A 26,128-nucleotide genomic window follows, 5' to 3' on the forward strand; every position below is an offset into this window, starting at 1 on the left:
AAAAATATGATCTATATTTATGGTATAATGATTAGAAGAGGAATATATAAATGTATTTTCCGCTTTTACAATTCAATGGAATTATTATCTGCCATATTTTTTAACAAGCAAGCGCGTAAAAAAAAATTTATCTTTCCATCGAAAAAATTATATTCTACATTATAGAATAATTCACTAATCTGCAGAATATCTCTTACTAAATAAGCACCAAGTATATGTTCTAAAAATGAGAAGATTTCCCTCTAATAATAATAGTTTCTCTCTTTAGAATATATTCTTTATTTCATGTACCAAGAGATCTAATCTAATAAAAGACTTTTAAAGAGGATTATTCTGAATTTTTTAGAATATTTTTAAAGCAAAGATTTGGAGGAAATTTTTCTAAAATGAAGAATATAATTTTTTCAATATTTCGCTTTGCAATATTTCCGAAGACACTTCAATATCTGAATGGCATGCGCGAAATTTTTGCATGTATCTCGCATGATTCGTATTTTTTGCATCATTTCGATACAAATACCGACCATCGTGCGTCATATGCATGTCACACACGTCAGACATTCATATCAAGCGGGAGTTGCATTCACACAGGTAATCCGCGCGAGTGTATTAAAGGCGATTAGAGTTGACTTCTCCACTTCCGCATATTACGAAAATTTATTTCGGCATGTTCCTTCGCTCCGAGGCACATCCGAGCAGCTGATTAATTCTGCCCGTTTATAAATAAGCGCATAATTGTGTTGTAATTACATGCGGGTGACGAGGTAAATTATTATTTCCATGACTAATTAATCTTGACGTCGGGAGGTCCATTTGTATTGTACATCTCGCTGCGTCCACAACTGCGTTATCACGATATGCATAGCGCATTTTTTTCCCCCGCGATAAAATTATATTTTTATGGATCCGTAGAAGATGAAGGGGAAGGGGAGAAATAATGAAAAGGCAGAGCAAATATAAACGCTTATCGCGCATTGTCCCAAAACAATAGCGTGCGTGAACAATAATACGATATTTAATATCCAACAAATTATATTTAAACGGCCCTTTGACAGCCGAAATTGTGAATGGGAATTTCGCTCCAGATTTTCTTGTGTCTCCCGCCGCGTTAATTTTTCACCGCGTCTCGCGCGTCTAAAGGGATGTATTAAAATCCATTTTCGCGCTTCCGTCCTTTTCACGGTAGCTGAAAGACTATTGACGCATAGAGAACTTTTTCCGGCTGTTCTTCTTCTATCGCTACGTAATAAAATGCTCTCATTATGTTGCAAGTGTCCGTAACCTTGTATCGTGAGATGTAATGAAATTATTTATCAGTATCATAAAAAGCATAAAAAAACAAAAAACGACGATATTCAGTCGCTTTATATATTCATTTTGCTCATAAACATATTTTTTCGACAAAGATAAAATTCTATTTTTATTTTTCGTATGAAGAATTTCAATCTTAATCGTACGTGTGATGAAAAAGAACATTAATTTTGCTAAATACGTTATCATTTTTATAATTATTTATTAAGTATTTAATTAGTTATCATTTTTATAATTGAAATATTATAATTATATTTAAATATTTAAATCACAAATACATCATATTTAAATTAAATACTTAGATATATTGCAACTAAAAAAATGATAATCAACTAAATGCACTTAGTCAAGTTGATGATTTTTTCTCAATGTACATCTTTCGAAGCTATTTTATAAGATTTTCAAACAATTCAAGAATTTCAAATAACATCTATAAATTTTTCGATTCTCTACTGATGCTCTATAATTTAAAATATGATCAAAAATCAACTGCGTGCAAGCCACGAGACCGATATTAAAATGGGCGAAATTCTTTGTTTGGAGCGACGAGATATTACTAGCATCAAATGCAATGAATATGTTTTGTGATCTTTCATTATCGTCATCGCATTTTGACGCATTTCAATTCTACGTGATATTTTTGCTCGATATTTAAGCCCCACGCGTTTCCAGTGATATAGCTCGACATTCGATCCGCCAATAATGCCAGTGATGTGGCTCAGTATTTAGGCCAATGCACTTGAATGATTCATCCCGACATTTATGGTCGGATGCATCTCGAGATGCGTTTAAACACTTAAAGCCCTATTAGGGAACAGAGCTTTTCGCTCCTTTTTTTTTTGTCTCGGTCCTTCCAACTTTGTAAAATATCATTATCCTATTGAATATAGAAGTTCACCGCTAAGACCAACTAACTAATAGGATAAACCGACCGTTTCATCGGTCGGCGGGGGTGAAAGCCAACTCATTAAAGCACGGGCGGAATTAGGTGGGTCGATCGGTTCGGAAGTTTGGCTTCAAAGATCGCTTGACCGGGCACAGTTCTGTAATTGGATATGCATTCACTCGAACACTTCTTGCTGACACCTTTGCTTCGTGGTCCATTGCATTATTTACTGTTGCCTTCGGTCGTTCACTCCAATGGTTTCTACAAAGTGAAAAGCAACATACAGAAGCATACATTAGAATGTAAAGGGAAATATATGAAGATAAATAGAAAGAAAGATTAGTAGAAAAAAGAGAGAGAGAGAGAGAGAGAGAGAGAGAAAGACAAAGTGAGAGAGAAGAGGAGAGAAAGAGAGAGAAAGAGAGAGGGAATATAAAGTAATAAAAATATGAAATACATTTATTATATATATTATATGTGTATATTTTTTTAAATTGAACATAAAACTCTCGTTCAAATTTTTATATCTAATATAAACACATGTGATGTATAAATTTTCATTACGCATTAAAATTTTCCGCTTTGCCTCTGGAAAAACTAAAATTACTCATATTTTTAATTTATATACAAAATATATATATTCTTATCTGCTTATTTAAAAACGTCCAGCTAAAACAGGGGTTGAAGAGAACGTACAAACCAATTCAAAGATAAAAACCGATAATGCTTCGATAAATTGCTTCGAATGTAAATTAAATATGACATATCGGTAATACATTCTATTCGACCGTAACATATTCAATGGAATATCAATATGTGATAGAGTAATGAAATATATATACATCTTGATATATACATATTGTATTATCTATTATCTCATTGCGGTGAATATGCGGGTAAATGAGAAACTCGCTCAATCTCGAAGCTATAACGTTTCGGGTATTTATGTTTCGTAGCCGCAATTCGAGATACATTGAAATATTAATTAACGGTGATAAAATTGGTAGGAGATTAAGCTATAAACGAGGGAATGCGACGGGATAAAAATAGAAAGAGCTTTTATAAATTTCGTTTTAAATATGTTATCAAAAGAGAGAGAGAGCGATGTGTGTGTAACTGTATTAATAAAAAAAATTCTCTTTTAGCCATCGAAAAGAATTCCTGCAAATTTTAAATTCTCTCGTGTGATCTATTTTTTTTACATCCAATATATCCATGCCCCATAGCCGCACCCCACAGCTGTTAATTTTATAAATATCCACCTTTGTCTGACATGTTGTTGTGCTAACCCTTGAGTGCATATTTTTAATATCAGAAAATGCTGTAACACGTCGTTTAACTCTGTGACTGACGGCTGGTTATCCAGGCAAAAATCAATTTTTGCAGACAATGTGCATTCGCTAAACGTTCATTAATCTTCAAGCGTTGCACTATATCTCGAGCAGCGCAATTTATTTTACATCGTCAAGTGTGTGCAAAAATTCGCAGAGTTTAAAACGATTACAAGTGCAAATCTTCATCGTTTATTTGTTCGAACGAGAGAGAGAGAGCCATGTGTTTTCCCTTCAGTTTTCGAAGGGTTATTTTGGGTTCCACTTATACGCCACGGGGCGGTTAGTAGCTTTAATGAGGTTCGTCGACCAGGCGTATATAACGCGATTGTGCTAAGAGACCCTTCGTCTCTCCGTCATTGTTTCCGCGCATAATGACTACCTTGCGTGTGTCGCTTTGATGTCCGCTTTATATTATCGAAATTCTGTTATCGTTGTTGAATAAAGTAAGCCCGCACGAACGGAAAAAAAGAATGATATAAGTGTCGGAAAAAAAGAATGATTTTTGTTGATACATAATGTTACGGATATCGCATTCCGTTCTAATTGTTTCACGTTTGACGTCTTATAAAATATGCAATAAACATATTTGCATCTTTATGCAAAAGAATCCTCGAAAGTATTTTATCTTAAATCTTCAGAAAGACGTATAATTTACTTTCATAAATTTTTTCCAAAGTAAATCAATACAATTTTGCGACGATGACCGACTTCTCATCAATTTTCTTATCGGTATAAAAATTCGAATGAGAGAAAATTAATATTGATATTATTTCGTAGATTACTCAGAAGGAGACGAAATTTGCTCGAAATATAACATGTTACAAAAAATGAGGAGATCTTATCAAACTCATCATCCTCGATCAAGACACACATTCATCGGTCTTCATTCTCCTCGCTCTCGAGGGAATCACTGTCACGTGTAAACGCAATCAGACAAGGGGAGAAGATACACACACAAAATTCACTTCTTTCGTTTGGCGTTTCCATTGACCTGTAGAAATTGAAAGAAAGTGGATCAAGTTTTTTATAGAAGAATAAAAGATATAAAGTCGGCGAAAATATAGAGATATAAATATTATATGTCGTATCAAAGTCTACTTCATGTGTGAAATTGTTGAATAAAATACATAATAGCATTAAAAAATCCGTGTAAATTCATTCTTTGAGTATAGATGCATAAAGAGTTAAAAACAATAATCTAGAAAATAATGTTTGCAATGATTTATGACATTTAGATGATCGATGTTACACAATTTTTTGCGTTTTGTAGAGAAAAACTTATTTTATGTAATTATCTTTTGTTATAAATTTTTCTATTATTTGCAAAAATTTTAACAAATATTTTAATTTTGTTTTATTACAAACAAACAGATACTTCATTCTTTAGCAAGATAATTAAAACACAATATATTTCTTATTTTTAATATATTTTACACTTATATTTTCATTTTTAATATTATTAATTATAACTTTATTTTCAACTTTAATTAAATTTTAATTTTTTTTTTCTATATTTTTCGTTTTTTATATCTTTTTCAGTAACGGATTAGTTGGACTCGCACATCATAAAAAGAAGTTAATTCGCAGCCTCCATCTATTCGAGATAACACGTGAGCGTTCACTAAATTTCAGCGAGATTCCACTGAAATCGGCCGATTACGCAAAAGGTTTTGCGCTGCAAGGCCTCTGAATGGGACATGCATCGCTATCGGAGCATATAATTCAAGCTTCTAATTAAAAGCGCTCACACCTGGCTTTCCGCCGGTTCTATCCCGAAACCGTATAATTTTCCCGACCACGTATGCGAAAGGGCAATATTCGTTAATCGGGTCTCGAATTCTCCAACCCCGTTCAGGCGCGAAAGAGATCTCGACTTTATGATAGGGGGGGGGGGGGGGAAGGAGCTTTGTGTGTACGTCCCTGAAAACTATCGCGTAAAAAGAGAAATGTCGACATTGCTCGCCACCGAAAAGCAATATCCCACGCATTCTCGGATGTTATCCAATTCTGTGAGGTCGCCACAATCTCTTTCGCCCCCTTCCATCTTTCTTACATACGTCATCTATATTTTTCAAAAGAAAGTTTCGTGTTATATTTTCGAAATCAATAAATAAATAAATTGTTTCATCTGTCAATCTCATACAGAAACTTTTCTATTCTATGATTTATATCATTGGAAAAAAGTCGTCGACTTGACTAAACGCGTATAGTTAGTTATTATTTCTTTAATTGAAATATTTAAGTAAAAAAATATCATATTTAAATTAAATACTTAAATATTCCAACCAAAAAAAATAATGACTAAACATTTTTATTAATTTTTTTAATGTGGAAAAAATCCAATATTTAGAAGCCATCGAAAAATTGAAAATAACATATATATTTTCCCATTCAATGTTTATCAGATTTTATATTCTTAGTATTCTTGTTTACGAAGTTTAAATTTTGAAAAGTAAATATCCAAATATATATAAAACATTAAAATATAACTATTTTATATTATACATATATATCACTAGGATAGAAACGATAGAAGACGTCGCGCGTTTCGTGACAGTCCGTATTTATAAGCGTTCGAACTTCCGTCGGGATCGGCTTTTCCTTTGATCAAGATTTCGTCGGGGTCTTTCTAGCAGCCGTCTACGCAAAAAAGGGTTGAAATGGCGACCGTCCATGGGGAAAAGGTTGCGCATCGCGTCGGCGGTGCGGAATATCGGGTGCGCCGGATGTGCATCGACCGAGATTAAAGGTGAAAGGGGACGTCGAACCATCGAGGGGAAAAAAATCTCAGATAAAGTTAACGCCATCTGATGGGGACACGATATGTGAGCGATGAAAAACCTGTGAACCTGACTTTGCGTCTGGCAGTGTAATCTCTATCTCCCTCTCTTTCTCTCTCTTTCTTTCTCTTTCTTCCACCCCTCCCCATCCCTCTCTCTATTTCTCTCGTAGTAGGTCAATTTCAGCGTCGATCGCTGTCGACGACACGTTTTACTTCACCGGCTTTGCGAACTTTATCGAAGGTACCGTGGATTCTATCGCGCCGCTAATTAAAGGTAATGACCGAGTACCTCCGCCTCCTAAAGACACGACTGCATCCCCTCACCGGGTTAGATCAGAATCGAATTAAGGTCCGCGAATGAGTCATTATACTGCATTGCGCAAGAAAGATTAAGAGATGAACGGCGATTTAACCACAGAACGGATCTACCATCGATGAAATGAAATTGACGTGATGAAATAGTCAATATTTTACCCCGATATTCATAAAAGTACAGGGATTTCAATCTCGCGCGAGAAGAACGCTCGGAATTTGGAATTCCAGGCATTTATTAAAAAAAAAAATACGCTTTTACGAAGTTACAAAAATATACGAATCAGACAGATGTACAGAATGTAGCGAGACTTTGTGAGAGGAATTTGAAAATGCGCATTGAAAGAACTACCGACGAGAGGGAAGATTATATAAATCGTGCTCTGACATCGCGAAGAGGAAAAATCTGCTGGAACTTTTCCGTCTTACTTTACTCAGTGCACCATCTAAATTTGACACTTTCGATTCCAACTTGTCGGCTCAGGTGGAACAAAATATTCGTAAAGTTCTAGGTACAGACAAGCGCCACCGTCCCGTAACGTCTCTCACGGTTGATTAGATCGGCGGATTTGATAATTGAACTTTCTCCTACCTGCGAACTCGATATTGAGCGAAAAATGATAATTAAAGTCAGGCTGACCCGCCGCCATTCGATGTAAGCAAATTGGATTCTTTGATATTCGTGCAATTAGATCAGAAATGTAAATCGCGTCCTGAATCTTATATTAAATGATAGGAAAGTCAATGGTTAACGAAACTGTCGATCTTGATAGTCGCGGAGAAGATTCGTTGTTTGTGCCTTTTATACATAAACGTTTTATATTCGCTCTTAATAAACTTAAATATTCAGTTGTGATGACAAAATTATATTAAACGAATATTCTAAAAATGTTGGAAATTATTACTCATTTTATTTTACAATTCAAGATAAAGCTAACTGAAAATTTTGATATATTTAACACAATTTATTTTCTATCATATATATATATTACTATCTAATAAAAAGTAATTAGTATAATTTAGAATCGAATTTAATTTAATAAAATTAGGTTTTACAAATTTATATAATAATTAAATAACTTTATGCTTTTATGAATATATGAATTCATATGCTTATATGAATATATTTCAATTTGGCGCAAAAACCATTTTCGAGTGCAAAATATTTATAAAATGCGCGAGCTAAAATTCGTGAATTAACGAGGCCATTTTACCGCGCATGAATCTGCGCTTAGCTCCATCATAATATAATGATTTTATAATACAGTTACTATTAATTGTTCGATTAATCGTCCAATTACGTGACATTACTAACTTATCTTGGAGATCCGCTGCTACAAGCGTAATACAGCGTAATATATTGTGCCCTTTGGTAAATGCGGTGTCACATTTTAGGCGAACAACGAAGAAAATTGTCAGAATTGTGCTGCTCCGACACGGACAAATGAGGATCAGCGCATATTTCGTCGTTAACAAAGATAAGAAATGGCACGTTTCGCGCGTTAGGCCGCAGCCATTCCCGTACATTTAGCCTGCAAACAATGATAGAACTAGCGCCGAAATTGGATGGCTTTAATCGAGTGGAATGTCTGGGGACAATCTTAAGTTATCGTGTTTCGCCGTTGCCTTGACGTAACTAATTAAGTGAATCGTGTTAGCTCACTGTTAAAATGAAGGCGCATTCTTGTTCCTCCGGTACGTAATCTATTTTATTCAATTCTTCACGTTTCCACTGTAGCGCGAAAAGTATCTAACAAAATTATAAACGATAGATATTAAATTATTAATTACAAATGGACTTAATTGAGTCGTTAGAATTTATTTATTTCTAGATTATTTTTTTCTTCTTGTCAGTAACATCATTCGATTTACATATTATTAATATAATATAATAATATTAATATATTATTTAAATATTAATTTAAATATTATAGTAATTTAGGTATTAGATATTAAAATTTAAATGTATTTTATCTTAATAATTTAAATATATTTTATCTTAATAATTTAATTTTTATTAATACATAAATTTGTATATTAGTTATGTGTATAATAATAATACATAATTAATATATTATAATACAATAAAATATAATAATACATAAATATATTATTGTTATCAAGGAACTTTGTCTCTGATGAATATAATAAATTAGATTATACGTCTCGTGACGCCATTTTGAAAACGACTCTCGTAACGTAACATTACTATGATATAATGGTAGCCAGCATATTCCATCATAGGATGTAGCAATCTTACCAACACAAGTTAGACATACCTGAAAATTTAATCGCGCTATTAAACGGCCATTCGGGATACGGTATAACGGTTCTACATGTGGCAGATAACGCTTACCCACCGGCACCGGGGGGGATGTCTTCCCATAAAAGCTAGATATTGTATCTGTGGCGGAGATTGACGTTGGAACGTTCTGCCACGTTTTGCAGAAATGTTGAGTGACATTTCATCAAGAACAGCGTCGCATTTTCTCGCATTTATAAATATAAAAGAAATGAACGAGAGAATATTTTACTTTTATTTCTTCTCTTATTGTACCCCACATTTCTCTACAATCAATCATTATTTATTATAATAACGTATGCATAGCGTTGATGAAAATCTCTGAAAACTAAATATTAAATAATATATATAATATAAAAAAATATATATATCAAAAAATATATATATAAAAAAAAATATATATCAAAAGTTACCTATAAATCCATCAAATATTATGTATATGGTAAAGGTAAAAGATAAATAGGGTGATAACTTTCGTAAAAACCAATAGGACTGAGGGAAATGGGTCGCTATGGCTTATTAAATATCATTTGTAAGCCCGCATTGACAAGCTACAGCGAGAATGTAATACGATGCCGCGTAGAACAAAATCGCTTAAGTAAAAGTTACACAGCTTGATGAGAGCTTTCAGGACAAGCGGAACTTTACTCTCCCTTCTATTTACATTTTTAACTTCCTAGCCTCCCTTGCATGAACTAAGCCGTGACCTGTTAATTCCGGCTCTGACTATGGTAAAGATCCCTTCGTACTGTCAAAACGGAATAAAATTTGATTTTATATTCTGCTCTTTCCTCTTCTACACCGTAACCGTAATTTCTTTAATTTTTTTACCGTTGTATAAAGTGTATTTTATGGAGCAATTATTCAAAAGTATCTTTCTTTGCAGGGTGAAAAAGAATATACATTCATCCTTATAAAACATAATTTTAAAATTGCTAGTTATTTTAACAGGTTTAATATGTAGACACTTTTAATTATGATAAGCATTATTAATAATAAAAGAAGAATACACGTAATAGTTTTTAAAACCGAGATATAATTTTAATTTTCTTAAAAGGATATAAAAAAATTTTGCAGATGTGCGTGAGACAGAAATGATGTCTTTAATTCGTGTTTAACATGGATATAATAGAAAATATGAGTCGTAAAATTATATTTATTCTGAAAATTAAAAGACGAGTATAATGGTTGTCTCAGATTTTTATTATTTTCTCTCTGCTTATTTATTACGCGATATGGCTTCTTCGAGAAATACGACCGCAACTATTGTAGTAAGCTACTTTCATTCAATATGATGCACAATATGGTGATTTGATACGTGATTTGATTCGCAAATTTCTCGGTGAACGTTACAACATGACAGAGAAATCGTCAACAAAGTCAATGCCAGTCATTTAATAAAGTTATACACAGTAGTTAATAAGTTTCGAGAGACTGTTCTCTCGCCTTCAAACTAGGCGAAAAGCTGTCTATGCAAAAGTAATTATCGAATAACTGTCACGACATCAATATCTACCAGGTGAACTACTTAGAAATAAAACTTTTATGTTCGTAAAGAGAAATTGTTGATTCTCGGTTCGAGTTCTTATCGCTAATCAACTTTGCAAACTAACTCGTCGGGCGATAAAATTCGCTTCGATTTTAGCAGCACATTAAATTAACTGCAATAATTTCTTTTATTTTAATCACACAATTGTTATATTTCATATTGTATTTTTAAATGGAAAAAAATATAATTATTACTTTTCAAACAATTGCGTTCAAAAGCGCGACTCGTTAATTAAAAGAAATAAAAATTAACAAATGATTTAATCGAATATTAGACGAGAATGTTTAACGAGTTTGTTATTTTATCAATTAAATAAAAAATCGAGAAAAAAATAAATGATATTTATAACAATTTTTGTTCACAAATAATAATTTCTCTTAAGAAAGAATCTTTTTTTTTTTCATTGTAGTTGCGTAAAATGTATTATAAACATTTGAAGCAAATGAATATATTATAAGCATTTTTGTTTTCCGAATAAACACTCGGAATAAGGAATATTTAGATTTATCGACTTTTAAGACCGAGATATCTCTTAGATTTCACAAATGTTCGCTGGCGTAGCTTCTTCAAACGCTGGTGAGACGATTAATAGCCGCTATTAGTGATTGATGTTGACATTAGTACCAGGGCTGGGAGCGATATGACTATTTTACTAGGGGTTGCTCCGCCAATGATCGATTCAGAGTCAATATATTGACACCACGGCGAACCATCGAATGTCGATTAAGGGTTCCCTGAAATTTTGGTTGATTCGCACGATGACAGGGGATCCCTGCTTTACGAGCTTAACGTGGTGATACTTTATTGCCTCCAAAGTCCGAAGCGTTTTTGTAGTGGATTTACACTCACATTTCCTATCACATAGATTTATGAGCCTTTGATTACTTTATAATAAATTGCTGAGTTTCTTTTTTTCAAAACTGCAATTAATTAATGAAACTGTATGCGTGTTGATAGAATAATTTACTCATAAAACATAATTAAGAGAGGGAGATATATATATATATATATATATATATATATATATATATATATTAATTCAAAAATAACTTGTTTTTTATTTAGACCAGCAAAGTGATTAATATCCGAGAAACCAACATTTAATTATTCTTCTTTATAGATATAAAATTAAGCATATTTATTTAATAATAACTGAATAAAAATCATTAATGTTAGTAATTGATTAATGATATAATTTTATTTTTTTTATAATTCTTATGTAGCATATTTAAAATATATTATGAATCATATATTAATTTATTTGACAAAAATTTTCCATTATTTAGATGTATAAGAAAGGTAGAAGCTTTAATATTATTATTTTAATTATTCTTTAAAAATTTAAAAACGTAATTGAAGTATTAATTCGAGGATAGCTTATATTTTACTTAAACCGACAAAATAATTAATACCAGAAAAACCAATGTTTGATTAATTTTCTTCATAAAATTAAGCATTTTATAAAGCATTTCATATAAAACTATTATATTAATACTTATATAAACTTAAAATTAAGATTAATATTAATGTTTATATAAAATTAAAGTTAAGTATTTTACATCAAATTAAGCATTTAGTTAATACTAATTATATCTTAATGTTAACTGCTAAATAATGATATACATATATTTTTATCTTTCATAATTCTGATATGATATCATATCTAAAAGCCATTACGTTAATTTACTCGACGACGATTTAAGACGCGTACAATCGGGCCAGATGTTTTATCACTATTACCATAATTATTCTTTGACAATTTAACGTTAATCATACACGCGTAACGTTCCTTCTTCAAATTTTCCTCACAAATGAAATGGTGAAATATATGAGAAACATTACCGCGGTCTATGTATCGTAAAGCGTGTCCGAAATTGCACGTAGCGTATTACGCCTATATATTACAGGTGTCGTAAAATGTTCGCTCTTTTCGCGACGTGCACGGAACAGGTGGCGGTGCAGGTCGCGCGATCCTTCTTTCGGTCACACAGTGTACGTAGCTCGCGCGACTCGCAGATGCGAGCAATAATTTCGCCTCGGCAGCTCTCCGAGACGCGGTTCGCGTCGACTCGGTGGGAATGCATAACGCTTTTACGTTCAACAACGCACGCACGGAGCACAGAAATTATTTTGCCGCGAAATAAAAATGTTTACGCGATAAAAAAAGCAGCGGCGTTCGCGATAACTTTTCGGCTTTGTCACGTTTCCGTTCGCCGGCGTACGCTTTCGTCGGTCCGTTTGCGGAATTCTAGGTAAAATACTCTTTTTTTCTCCTCTTTTTACTTCCTTTTTTTTCCCTTTTTCTCTCTTTTTTTTTTGTTTTAATAACGGACGTGCCGCCCCCCCTCCCCCGCTCGAGTGCGCGAATATCTAATTTTGCGCGCGAAGCGAAATTGCGTTTTGCGAATTCGCGGGATTATTTACAGCGAGATAATTGAGTATTGTTTTTACATATGTTTTTCACGTTGTACACGTGATTTGCTCGGAGGTCCATTCTAATAAACCTCTATAATTTGATACACTTGCTGTTCCGGCGTTGTTATAATAAACAAATTAATTTCTGTTGATAATAATCCGGCTCTTCTATGTATGTAGATTACGTTTTACGTCACACAACAGGCGCAATATGTTTTCGCGATATCGAATAATATTGCGCGCCGTGCCATCGTGAATATAAATTTTTGATCATCTTGTTGGGGGCGCGAGATTATTTTTGATGATAAACTGAAAGTAGTTTATTTATTAAGTTGATTATAAAAAAAAGAGAAGAATGTTATTTTATTCCCAGTATAATATGCTTACGCGCCTGTTAAAAACAGCCGAGAGGAGCGTCCAATATACATATATGTTGCTGCGAGCGCGTTGCATACTTTATGAAGAATAAAATGTGAAATGCGCACGGTACTGAAATTAAACTTTTATGGTCGATCGATTGCTATCTCGAGCGAGGCACTGATTTCGCTCCAATAGTCCTGTAATTCAACGTAAAACGCTTAAAATTAGTCGTATCCTGGCGATATCTTTCCTCGCGCGAAAAATATTTTTTTCATCCCCCGTTTATAAGCGCACGAATTTGCCGTTAATTTATTTTTAGTCCGCATATTTTAGGGAATTTATCTAATATTTACTTCGTTACGGCAGTTTTAAACTCCGGAAAAATATATTGCTTTTTAAAATCGTTGATAGTTGTTATAATTGTGTTATATTGTATCGCATCACTTTAACGAACAAAAATTGCTTTAGTATTAAACGTTACATTTTTTTACGGTCGAAATTGCAACGAAATTTTAATTGTTCTATTAAATTCGTTGTCGCTTCAAAGAGCATCCACTCGCAAAATTCGCAATCCTTTTAACTACAATATTTCCATGAATATTAATTCTAAATTTATAATTTAGTTTCCTTTGACGCCATAATTACTCGACACCGACTGATTTCATATCCACATTACTTGCTACAAGACGCAAACAGAATTACGTAACTCTATGTTTGAAGACTCACGTCAGACGCAGCTATTATCTGGCCGGCTGAGTAAATTCATCAAAAGACGCATAATAGGAACATAGAGTCTGCAGCGTGGCAGAATAATCGATACTTTGTGTACGTATCGGTTGACAAAATATTTTTCCACGAAAAAAATATAAGGAAGCACTTGAAAAATCAATCTCCTTTCCGTATCGATTCGTAATCAACATTTTCAAAACTGCTCCGTGTAAAGTGAGCTATATGTATTCTACTAAACTCTTTGCGTCTCTTATCTTCGCTTATCTCCCTCAGAACACTGATGAAAGTCTTACGAACGCTGATGAAAGTCTTACGAACTCTTATGTGCTAATTCGGCTAGATTTCATTAGATATGTAGTGAAAGAGATGTCTATATCTTTTATTATAATTAAATATCTTGTAAGGATGATCTCTAATAGTTTGCACACTTTTCAGATGAAAAATGGAATTTTCATCAGACTTGTAGTATTTTTTTTAATCTATTTTTGCTCCGAAAGAAAGAATACATTTATAATAACAATTTCTCAATTAAATTCGCTATGTAAATTTCGCGAACAAATATAATTTGTCCGTAAATGGCAGGAGAAAACTTATGCGACAGGATAGCACAGCAGAAATTCCGCGACATCGAATTCCGTCATCGGCTAATTGTAAGCATTCCCAAGTCACTAATTAGAAAACTAGAAACTGCGAACGTTATCTCGCTTGGGAGAGATAGCAGTCTTGGTGAAACGGCGCGGCCTGGAAGAACTAGGACCATATTGTTTGAATTATGATGTAAATAACTCGAAGCTAAGACATTACTGAGCCCCACGTTGAAACGGAAACTTCCCAATGAACTAATTCCGTCCTATTTAATATACAGTGTATTGTGGATTCGCATCGCGCGAAAATATCCTAAATAATGCACAGCGGGAATTGAAAATTCTTATTTCCCTAACTTTTATTTTAAGATTTTTTTAATCCTCACCGCATTCAAGTTTTCCAGCTGGAGTCTTAACATAATTACATAATTCCGGTAATAATTACACGAAAGCATACAAACGACTTTAATAAGCGTGCCTCAGCGTTTGCGATATGCTGATTCTTTCTTTGCTTTTATCGTGTCAGCAAAACTGTCTCGCGAGACCCGAGTCATTCATCACCTTCACCGTCCGCTTGGATCGGTCGTTTTATAACGAAGTTACATCGCGCGTGGCTCTAGAGAGCGGAACAAAGTAGTAAGTGGAATTAAAAATCTCTCGAATACGTTTTATGGGCTAATATTTATGTTAATGTCTAGCAATTGTCTAGCGTTCAAAGGGATCGTACGGCTTTCTCGATAAATGTGTTCGAAATTTGAGTGCAAAAGAGAATTGCAGTTTGGATAAATTGCGCGTATTTTCAACTATGTACGATCTTTCCACGTCGTTCAACACTCGACAGGGCAAAGACACGAACTACCTCGTCCGTATATTTTATTCCGCTTCTACATTTCCACTTTTCGTTGGCAAAAGTGAGTCGGAAAACCGTGAAGCAGATACCATGTGTCACTCGAGTTCCACGATCCGCGAAGAGACACGAGTTCCTCGAGGCTTTCTTTTTACGTGCTTCAAATTTCGACCGATCATGAATCTTAATAATGATTGAGTGATTAATCCTGTTTTTTAAATCGCAATCTTGGCGAAAATAATGGTACTCCGGATGACGAGAGACCTGGGCTGAACAGCTCCCATGATTTATTCCGTGGAGACTATTAGGGGACGTTACGATGTGATCAATCATTCTCGCCGCGGAAGTTTGCTGGAAAAACATATTTGCATTATGCATATCGGATCGCGCAAAATGTACATTTACTGAAACTTAACAAAGCGTAGTCGTGTAGGAGGGTCTCTGTTACATTCTTAATTATGTCTTAAATTTTAACGATGGAGAGTGAGAGAGACTGCTATCAAGTAAATATTATTCTCTTTGTAACTATTAATTAATGATATTTTCAATTTGTTAAAAAGGAGGAGCATGATTTGCTAATACGAGATTAGCGAATTTATGTGGCTGCAAGATATAATTTAGACTTATTAGATTTACACAGAATAAAAATCGCAATTCGAATTGTGCTTCATAAAGCTATCGTAAACGAGTTATTTCCTGCAAATTTGCGTAATATATATTATGTAATCGTAGAATATACTGTGTCATATCACGTAATGTTTGCTCATTTCAACATTTATTTTTCATTTTCATCCTTCATTTTCGACAGTCATTCGCCATTTATATTTTGCTTCAACATTGTGAAAAAATAATATTGCATTTGGTGAGAGATTAATTGTATTTTTTGTTGTAAATAACACTGGTTAATTAATTTTTTGTTCATATATTTCTCTTATAACAATTATCCATCTACTATACATATATCATGTCCTAAAATGCAGAAAATTATATATCGCGTGTAATATATGTGTATTTTTTTTCGTTAACATTCTTTTAAAAGTTTCTCTCTAAATTTACTTTGTATAGAATTCTTTCAAAATTCTCTCTAAATTGTAAAATTTCGCGATACCTCTACTAAACTAATATTTGAGATGTCATTACTGATTTTTAATGATATTTAATAATGTTTCATTCTTTACTTTCTATCATTGCTGTAAATTTGCTGCATAATTTACACAGATCTCACTCCTTGAGGCTTTTATTTTCCTGGCATTGAATTCAATATAATTGCTACGAGCCTAAATCTCGATACTAAAAAAAAAGCAAACAAAAAAAAAAGCTTGGCTTCATCAAAATGGAAACGCAAAGTACGGAGATTCTTTTTCTCATACATATATCGAAAATTGAATTCGGCCAGATTATAATGTTTCCAATGCCCGCTCTCTCAAAGTCTCATGCAATCGCGAACTCGTCCCCCTCTTTTCACCCCTTCCCCCCTCCCCCCTCCTCATGCGTGCCGTCTGAATACGTTTGTTTTCTCGCGTGCACAGTGGACGCGCGGTTGAACATGTTAAAGTCGCTCGGTATCGGGGCGAAACATTTACCCTTATCGCCTTTACCGCCCACGGTTATCCAGGGGGTTGCAATGGCGGGCGACAACGGGGTTGGTAATGCCGCATCCACGCCGAGCGCCGTCGGCGCATCCGGAAACTGCACTACCGTCGTCTACGCGTTTCCGGAAGAGGAGGATCACCTAGTGGTGGGATACCTCAATGAGTGGATCAATGCATATTCCTTCATAACGAGTGAGTACACCATCGGTTGCGGCCGTACTTGTACTTTCAGCTGGTAAAACACGCTGTCGCTACCAACCTCGATTTATGCCAGGGTTGGATACGACAGGGTAGTTCGTTCCACGAGCGAGGTGAATTGGCGAATGATATGTATTTTAACTGTCTCGGCATCCTGCGTGAGAAAGGAAGGGATCATTCTTGATCACGCACGGGTCAATATCAGAGTTGGTTCAATTTTGAACGTCGAAAATATGGGCGTACCTTTCAGTTTTTGACTACGAATGGTATGAAAAAAGTTTTTTATACGCATCGCACTCAAAGTTGAACTAAAATTGAAATTGATCGATTTGTGTTCCAGTTTTCGATTTTTGGAAACGTGTAGAGAGAGTCATGTTGAAACGACAGATATTGATCCCTTGTTTGGCAAATATATGCATTGTGTGTTTGGCATTGTTTCTCTCGTTGATGTAGCATGTTTAGTGGAGAATTTTACTTTTCATTTGCAATTTCGAGCTTTATTTGAATGCCGCTTGTCTATAAATACAATACAGATCTACAAATCGGACAAGAATTGGATTGGCATGAATAGAAGCTATTATCAATATTTATATCCTTGTTTTCTCCCATTATGATGTTTGAATCTGTGCTTCTCGATATTTTGCGAGAAAGAGAGAAAATCTAAGATGGGCGTTTTATCGTGATCTCTGCAGACAACCAGGAAAAGTTTTACCTCTACATTATCGTATCGGTCAGCGCCGGTATCCTGCTCTTTTTGGGACTGGTTATTGGCCGCCTGTTAGTCAGCCGGCACCGTGCCAAGAGGGATGCAAAGTTCCATGCGAATAACGAGACCCTTCCAAATGGATTCACCGATGATATCTCTGAAATCGATGCGGATATCGATCTCACCACCCCAGTTGCAGTACCAATGCAAGAAGCTAGGTAATTTCTTTGTTTTACAAAAAAGGAATAAATCTTATCAACCCAATCAATAAGATCTGATAGATTTTTAATCATCTTTGCCATCTTAAATAGGGATAAATTTCATGATACAAAAGTATCTGTTGAAAATTTTCAATCGCATTTAAATCTTGAATAAATAATTATTTATGATAATGAATAGAATTTTACTACAACTTCTTCTCATCTCTTGTAGATTGCCCGAGACCCAGTTGGCCGAGAGGCTTCACGGCGAACGTTACTACGCCGATACGAGGATACCTCTGTCGCCGACGAGCATCCACGTCGCGTCGGTGCCTCACGCGACCAACACGGGGATGCGCGTCGATCTCGGGAACCACATGGTCGGGACGGACAATCTTCACACGATCCTCCGCGCGGAGAATCCCCGGAGCCTCAACAGCAAGAGCTATTACTACGGCTGACAAGAGGACGGGGTTGTCCCGCGCGAGGGACGACCCCCGTCCTTGAGCCCGGTACCGGAAGTGAGCACGCGAAAATATTGCTTTTAATTTCACGTGACAGAGGCGGAGGCTTACTCGTCGTACCGAGCCGCTGTAAATTATGTTGAACACTATGAAAAAATTGTGCCATTTATTGTACCGAGTTACGGCAGGTAGTGACAGTGCAATCGCAGATTTGTCGGACTAACTTTAACGACAAGCCCCGCTGGGAGCCGTTAAAACAGACTTGCACGCTGCGGATTTGTAATATGCGTCTGTAAAAGTGTCGTCCATTTTATCGGGATTTGTGCGAATGTTCTCGAGGAGATATGTATAATCTATTGTCGGCAAAAGGGTGTAGGGGAGGAATGAGCGAATCATGTAGCCACGACATTGTTTTGCGAGAAAGTAGCGATATGTTAAGAAAAAAAGTCGATTTATAAATGTGTATAAATAAGCTCGCGAGGAGAGGGGAAAGGATTCCTCCGAATAGAACTGAAATAGTTTTTAAGGACCACCGCAAGCATTTATAGGTCTGTTCTTTATAGCTGAACTGGCTACACTGGACTGCACTAGTTCAGAGGTTATCCTTTTTACTCTGTATTGGGAGGAAAAAGATAACACCTGAACTAGTGCAGCCAGTTCAGCTATAAAGAACAGACCTTATGTTACATTATGCATTTAACCACCCGCGACAGAGAAAGAACAATCTCTATCATGCAATCAGACATTCGTGACAAGATTGGAAATCGAATTCTGATCACTCTTCCGAGTACGAATTAACGAACAAGCACTAAGAAAGTAGACGTTACATTGATAATATTTCTTTCTTGAATTAACTAAGCTGTCGATATGGATTTGATTTTTTTTCATTGGTTTGACATAGATAGAGACTGTGTTACCGGACCTGGGTACTCGTCGATTGATCACCTCGCTGTATACCTTGTATTCACTGTATACCTGACTGTTATGCCCTCGTCAGAGTCTCACTGAACGAAATGAGTCTCACGAAGCATATCGACAACTGGCCGGTAACGTTTTTGCCGACAGACTTCTGGAACGTTTGGTTTGCGCGACCTACATAGGTTACTAGTGATCAGCTGCGAATCAGTGAGGGAAATCACCAGGTCACAGGCATTCATCTCGTGAATGTCGACAATATGTAAAGTAACATCAATGTATTTATAGGTGATATTTTATAATTTCGTCGAAGCGAGATTTGTCAGAGCGGACAGTTTCCTTGAGATCTATAACGCAACCCCTCTCGTTAGGGACAGAAAAAGTATACCCAATGTTAATCGAGGTTCTTCGAACCTATCACCGTTCGCGCGCCAGCTGGAAATTATCGACCAGTAGGAACAGCGGCCGCGTAATCACGCCCACACTGAAGAAAAATCTCTCAACGAACTTACAGCGGTTTTGTACACCGAAGCTACGCTGCCAACACACAACACATAGTCGCGAGACGATTTTTATAGAAACACTGGTACGTATATATGTATATCACGCTGTAAATAGGGACGTGTGATGTGTAATATATGGATAAGTAAGCGAGAGAGGGACGCGCGCTATATAAGACTTAAATCGAAACGGTCGGAGATTGTAACTGAGGGTCGCCCTTTGTGCCATACGATCGATTTCGTCCGGGGAAACGGGAGAGAGAGAGAGCACGTCTCTCTGTCGAGCTCTTGCGAAAACTCTCCCTCGCGGACGATCGCGGATAAGGATTAGTAATATATAAGCAGAGTTCGGATTTTCCTTCCATGTAAAGTGCAGGATTTCGACCAGCGATGCGCAATCTTGTTTGTCACGTATCATCTTTCTCACAATTAGCCATTGATCGCGAAATTTATTTGTACAGGAGCGATAAAACGATCGGGGTCACACACATGGTTTATTTTATTTGAAATTGGAACTTTGCGGAAAAATTGATGTATCGATAAGTCTAAGTGACAGGATGAATATTATAGATGTCAAGTTTACATTTGTCGCGATTAAATGCAGCTGAAAAATATTCGCCTGTTTTTTTTTTTTTTTTTTTCAGAAAAGCTTTTGACATTTCTCGTCATTTTAAAAATACATCGAGTTTTTATTTATTCCGATTTTACCGCGATGATATAAATTCATCTTTACTTTCTATATAGTCTTGCACAAGAGCGAGATGTCATGCGTCACGTGAAAAAATATCATGATGGATTGCGAATCGCGAAACTGCACTATTATTCTTTCTATCACTAGCCACATTAATGTAATTTCGCTCAACTGCCCGTAGTAGTATACGACAAATCCGAGCTCCAGCAAACCTCGTTCTCGTTGTTTGTTTGTACGTCGTTCGGTAAGTCGTAATCCCCCGAACTCGCGCGCACAGTCGTTATGACGAATCGATCTCGCGGGTATCCGGCGACGCGAAGTCGCATTTTCGACACATCAGCGAGGTCGTTAACGTAATGGCGCCCACGCACACTGATCGTTATCTTTAAGGGCTCAGCCATCAATTAGGTGATACGAGGTCGCGCGAGCATCGCGAAACGTCACAATTTGACACATCTCGCACGTGGAAAGCGCGGTCATCGGGAACATGTCATTCTCACCAATTGATTTTTCGACATACATGCGAAAATCTTACTGTGCGTATGCGAGAAAATTAACAGATTTTTATCTGCGTAGATCCAGCGATTTTGATATACGACTGGTATTTTTTTTTTGAATTTCTTGAAAATTTTCGCAAAGAAAATTAGATATTTTTATCTCCATTTATTCGTCCTTTTTAAAAATTTCTTCGTCCTCTTGTGCGAGAGAGTGTGAATAAATGAATCGATTGCTTTGAAGACTGTCTTGAGCACTAAAGAATTATATTTCTACAAATTATTTCTGCAAAATTCTTTCTAATTACAAATTAATGCAATTAATAATTTTGTATATATGCTCTACATATACAACTTTCTTTAATCTCAAGATTTTCTAATTATATTTATTTAAAATGAATCTTCACTGCAGTTAAGCCATGTAAAGAATATTTCAGAAAAATTTACTTTTATTTGTTTCAATATATATATAGAGAGAGAGTTTATTGTTTATAGCTTGTGCAAATTGTAGCAGAAATAACAGCAAAGACCGCTCTCGAAACAAGCAATATCACGAGCAACATCGATAACGCAATTTCCGCAATTCTGCGACGATGTAACCGAACGTGTAATCGAGCACCGACTGAAAATATAATTACCGGATGTCATCATCGCGAGATCTAAAAACTTGGAAACGAGTTCTCTTCGCTCGGGCGAGATGCAATTACGTAAAACTTGCAGGTGCGCGCTTCTCCCTTTTTTTTCTTTCTTCTCTTTTAATTGGTCCGCATTAATTAAGGTTTATGTATCGCAAAGCTGTACGGGAAGCCGCCATTTCGGAGGAAAATCCCTCCTCGTCGGGGAGAATGGTTCTTCTTCGTTATTATTCCTCCACTTCTCACGACACTCGCCTCGCGAGCCCCTCGGGCTTTCCTTTGTAGGGGAACCCCTGCGGAATTTCAGCGCGGGATGGCGTCTTGTATTTATGCAAATGGCGTTATGTAACACGTTCTCGAGACGCTCGAAAACCCGGAAACACTCGTCACTCTCCCTTTTACTTTTTTCCTACCCCTTCCCTTTATTATTACACCGTTATTTTCGTTTCTCTTATTTTCATTTCTTTTATTTACATCGAGACGATAATATCCTTCTTTTTCCGTAGCTCCTCGAACGTTCCTTCCATTCTATGAATGATAAATATCTCGTTCCCGGAATACTCTGACGCCTTCCATTAATATATTGCGTTAAAAATATCGCCGATGCGGTTCAGAGCAATCGATGTCGCCATTAAAGTTTGCTTTATGCCAACACACGAGACGTTAAATGTATGCAACGTGTCGATGTATTTCGCTCCTTGTACTCTGTCTTATTTCGTCGAACGTGTTGCCACGTCGAGAAAACAAGGAATTCCCCCAGGAAATAGTTCATTGCTCAAATAATGACGTCTCTCGTTGATCCGTCATTATTTACACGACAAGATGCAAATCGCAAATTGCCGCGAGCCTCGTCGTCTGAGATGCAAATTAGCCTCGTGTAAATATACACCATACCATAAGAAGGATCTCTTATATATGGTCTTCTTATTTTTCAAGCTGCTTATAAGTTCCTTTCAACGTCCGTTCATCTTTTCATCGGTAGCGTCTTTGAAAATCCCTCATTATCGATAGCGAGCTCGCGGTTGTATTATTATTTATCCTCGTGTCCCCCATCCAGCTGTCATCCAACGGGATGAATGATTTATACCAAAGACACTTTATCGATCGATCAGCGGTTGAAAAGGCCGACGGATTACGCGCGTATCTCTTCTAGTGCGAATTGTGGCTCTGGTATTACGTAAATAAAAAGAAGAGCAGGCGATAATATTTTGTCGAAAAATTGGAATTTGTGCTCGCGGTCGTAAACGTGCATTATTATGTGAAATTCGGTGCGTAATGCTGTAATAATGGTTTGTTAATGAACGAAATGTGAGAAGGAGGTAATGCGATTACGCGGAGCGAGCATTTATCATAAATGCTCGTAATAAACATTCGTTCCACATCGCCGCCGCTACCCTCCATTATTATGTTATGCATTAACGTCTATTAGCGTCATTACGCGTTCATGCAATGCCATCCATGGAGAATTTTGCATGTAACGATATCGCGGTATTTGAAGCAATTAAACATAGGAAAACTTAGGAAACGGGATACCAAATCATAATCAATTTCTAGTAATAATTTATTAATTTTTAATAATCAAATATTTAATAATTTGATTTAGTAAATTTTAACTGAATAAATTTTATCAATATTCTTTTTTTTGTTTTCTTTAACGAATAACGCTGATTAACGAGCACAATCGGGATGGTATAAAGGGATTCGTATGTGAATTTTGCTGATACTCTTGCAAATTTTCATTACGCCTCGTTCGGTATTAATTAGTCTATTCTCGTCTACTCTCGAAGCAACCTTGTTCGGAGTGCCTGATATTAATTGACGAGAAGCGCCCATAAATATACCGTACGTACTCGCAACCTCGTCGTCATGCAAATTCACGCGAGATTCTTCGCGACAAAATTGTCGCTTAATGGCGGCAATGCAGGAATTTATGTTCGCGTTATCCTGATTTATATTTCCTTGCGAGGAAGTGAGAATCCGCCATGATAGGGGGGAATACGGGCGAAACGCCATTCCTCTTTACGTATCGGCGCTAATCACGAGTGAGGAAATCGCAGAATATCGTTAGTATTATCGTTTCGAAGATCTCTTGAGTTTGAATTTTTAATTAGTGCTCGATTTACACACATCGTCTCCTTTATATGACTGATAAGAGGACCTCGCGAATTGGAAAATTCTGATCTTGATGAAACCTTACACACGTGCTACAAGAGTAAATAGATGAATTTTCAGTTGCGGCAAAAATGATTCCAAGGGATGAAATTATCCCTCATATGTAGGGCGGTTTTTTACTTTTCTCGATATACCTCAAAAATCACTTGAGATATCAAAAGATATTTTATACAAAATATTTATCGTAAAAACATCTCTATTTAACTACATGAATAAAATTTTGAAAAAGTAATTTTAAAAAAAAATTCTTTCACAAATCATTGAAAAAAATTATTTTATCAATGTGATTAAATAGTAGGTATAATAAAAAAATAATAGGTATTTTTATCATGAAATTTTATATAAAATATTTAATAATTTTTCAAATAATGAGATACATCGGGAAAATCCATTTTGCATCTGAAGGGTGGTTTCACCTCTTCAAATAATTTTTAAATCGCAACTGAAAATTTCTAAATTCATCTATTTACCTCTGCCCCTACACGTGTATAAAGTTTCATCAAAATTCAATCAGAATTTTTCACAAAAATTGCGACTACTTTTATATTTCGAGCGACAATTACTTATTTTAGACAAAGTGGTGCATGTACGTATCGTAACGTTGCTTCGCGTTAAATAACATAACATTTTGTAGACGATGGTACGGAGATATTACGAGAGAGAGAGGAAGAGAATGAAAGAGCGAGAGCGTGTTAATATGCGTGTCATATTAAGACGTTTTTTTTTTCATTGTAAGTATCACTTGTAAGCAACACCTGTAAATATCGTTGTACTATAAATAATCGTGTAATACCCGTTCTTTCCCGATTGCAAATCGCACGTTTTTACATTAATCGAGGAACACGCGCCGACTTATGGACGGCGGCTCGATAAATTGTTACTACAAAACAATAGATAACGATGTACGGCGTACGTATATAAGTGTGAGTTAATATTTTTGTTATAAAGCGCAAAGCCAACCCGGAGGTTCACGTAGAATAAATCGTCGTCGCCAGGGAAGTTTGAGAGCACGAGTCACATCTGTTATTAACGTTTCGAGCGACCATGGTTCTTGAACTTTCAAGATTAATGTTTTCAATTTTGTGTAACTATCCCTCGAATATGATTTCTAATTATAATAAATGACTTATGAACACACAATGCGATCTGTCTACACGTTCATTAATTCAGTTTATTTTCGAAGGGGTATTTATGTTTTCGAGAGAATGAAAAAACCGTGCGAAGAGAGAAAAAAAGCACAATACAACACGCGGGGGAGAATAATAAATGAGGCTGAGAAATAAGTTTTATCACGATTTGTGACCTTCATTATTCTATACTTGCGTCATTATATCGCGGATTACTTTACGCCTAAACTCGCATCTCGCCGAATGGAAGGGGAGGGAATTTCCGGGTGCGAGGAAAGAAAATCTCGAGTGAAAAATGTCCGAAAAAACATTTTTCACCGTCATTGAAATTTAATTTAAATCATTCCATTTACCTAATCTACGGGGAACCGCCATTGTAACGCCGAGCAATAATTTATAAAACAATGCAATACGCAGCGCGAAAACAATAGTACCTTAGCACCTCTGTCGCAATTGAATTAATAGCCGAGCGCAAACACACACATGCGCGCGTATGTTATCGATTAAGCATCTATTACATTTAGTTACATCGGGCGATACGTCATCTCTTTAATCACTTTCGCCAGACACGGATTAGCGACTGTAATCGTAACAATATGCGAGAGATAGGGGCGATAAGGAGGAAGGGAAGGGGTCGAACGCGTTGCACACGTGGAATCCAACCACCCTCGTGGGAATACAGTCGCTCGATAATAAACTGGCCGGAGCTTTGAACTTGTTTCAACGTTACGCGTTAATTGCTCGCGAATTGCCAGATAATTATGTGCGGGAGAAAGTTGAACCTGCCTGGTTCAAACTTTCGCGTGTGTATATGTGTCGGCGCCTTTTTTCTTGCCGTGGATGAAGCCAATTTAATTGCATCGGAAAATTTGATTAATCAATATTCGCTTTCGCTTCGCCATTTAACTCTCTCCTCTTTTCCTTTAAACTTTCCGCCGCGATTTTTATCATCGAACTTTATCAGGGATGCGATTTGAAGAATTTTTTTCATTTAAATTCCTTTGTTCGATATTTTTTTGTTTT

General features: G+C 35.9%; 1 protein-coding gene across 4 annotated transcripts in view; it reads left to right on the forward strand.

Annotated features, from left to right (window-relative positions):
• Window positions 1-25,118, forward strand: part of LOC145968000 (uncharacterized) — a 227,849-nt gene extending 202,731 nt beyond the window's left edge. For 3 of the 4 annotated variants that reach the window (XM_083093159.1, XM_083093161.1, XM_083093160.1), the window contains exons 7-9: window positions 16,941-17,195; window positions 17,894-18,125; window positions 18,340-25,118. In XM_083093159.1, the coding sequence (XP_082949285.1) occupies window positions 16,941-17,195; window positions 17,894-18,125; window positions 18,340-18,568 (716 nt within the window). In that variant the 3' untranslated portion in view covers window positions 18,569-25,118. The remainder of the gene's footprint in view (window positions 1-16,940; window positions 17,196-17,893; window positions 18,126-18,339) is intronic. The other variant, XM_083093162.1, reaches the window with a different exon arrangement.
• The last annotated feature ends 1,010 nt before the right edge of the window (window positions 25,119-26,128 follow it).

Source organism: Camponotus vicinus, unplaced genomic scaffold (assembly GCF_025532165.1).
Source record: "Camponotus vicinus isolate PSW18456_S1 unplaced genomic scaffold, iyCamVici1.0 SCAF_3, whole genome shotgun sequence".
Classification (NCBI taxonomy): domain Eukaryota; kingdom Metazoa; phylum Arthropoda; class Insecta; order Hymenoptera; family Formicidae; genus Camponotus; species Camponotus vicinus.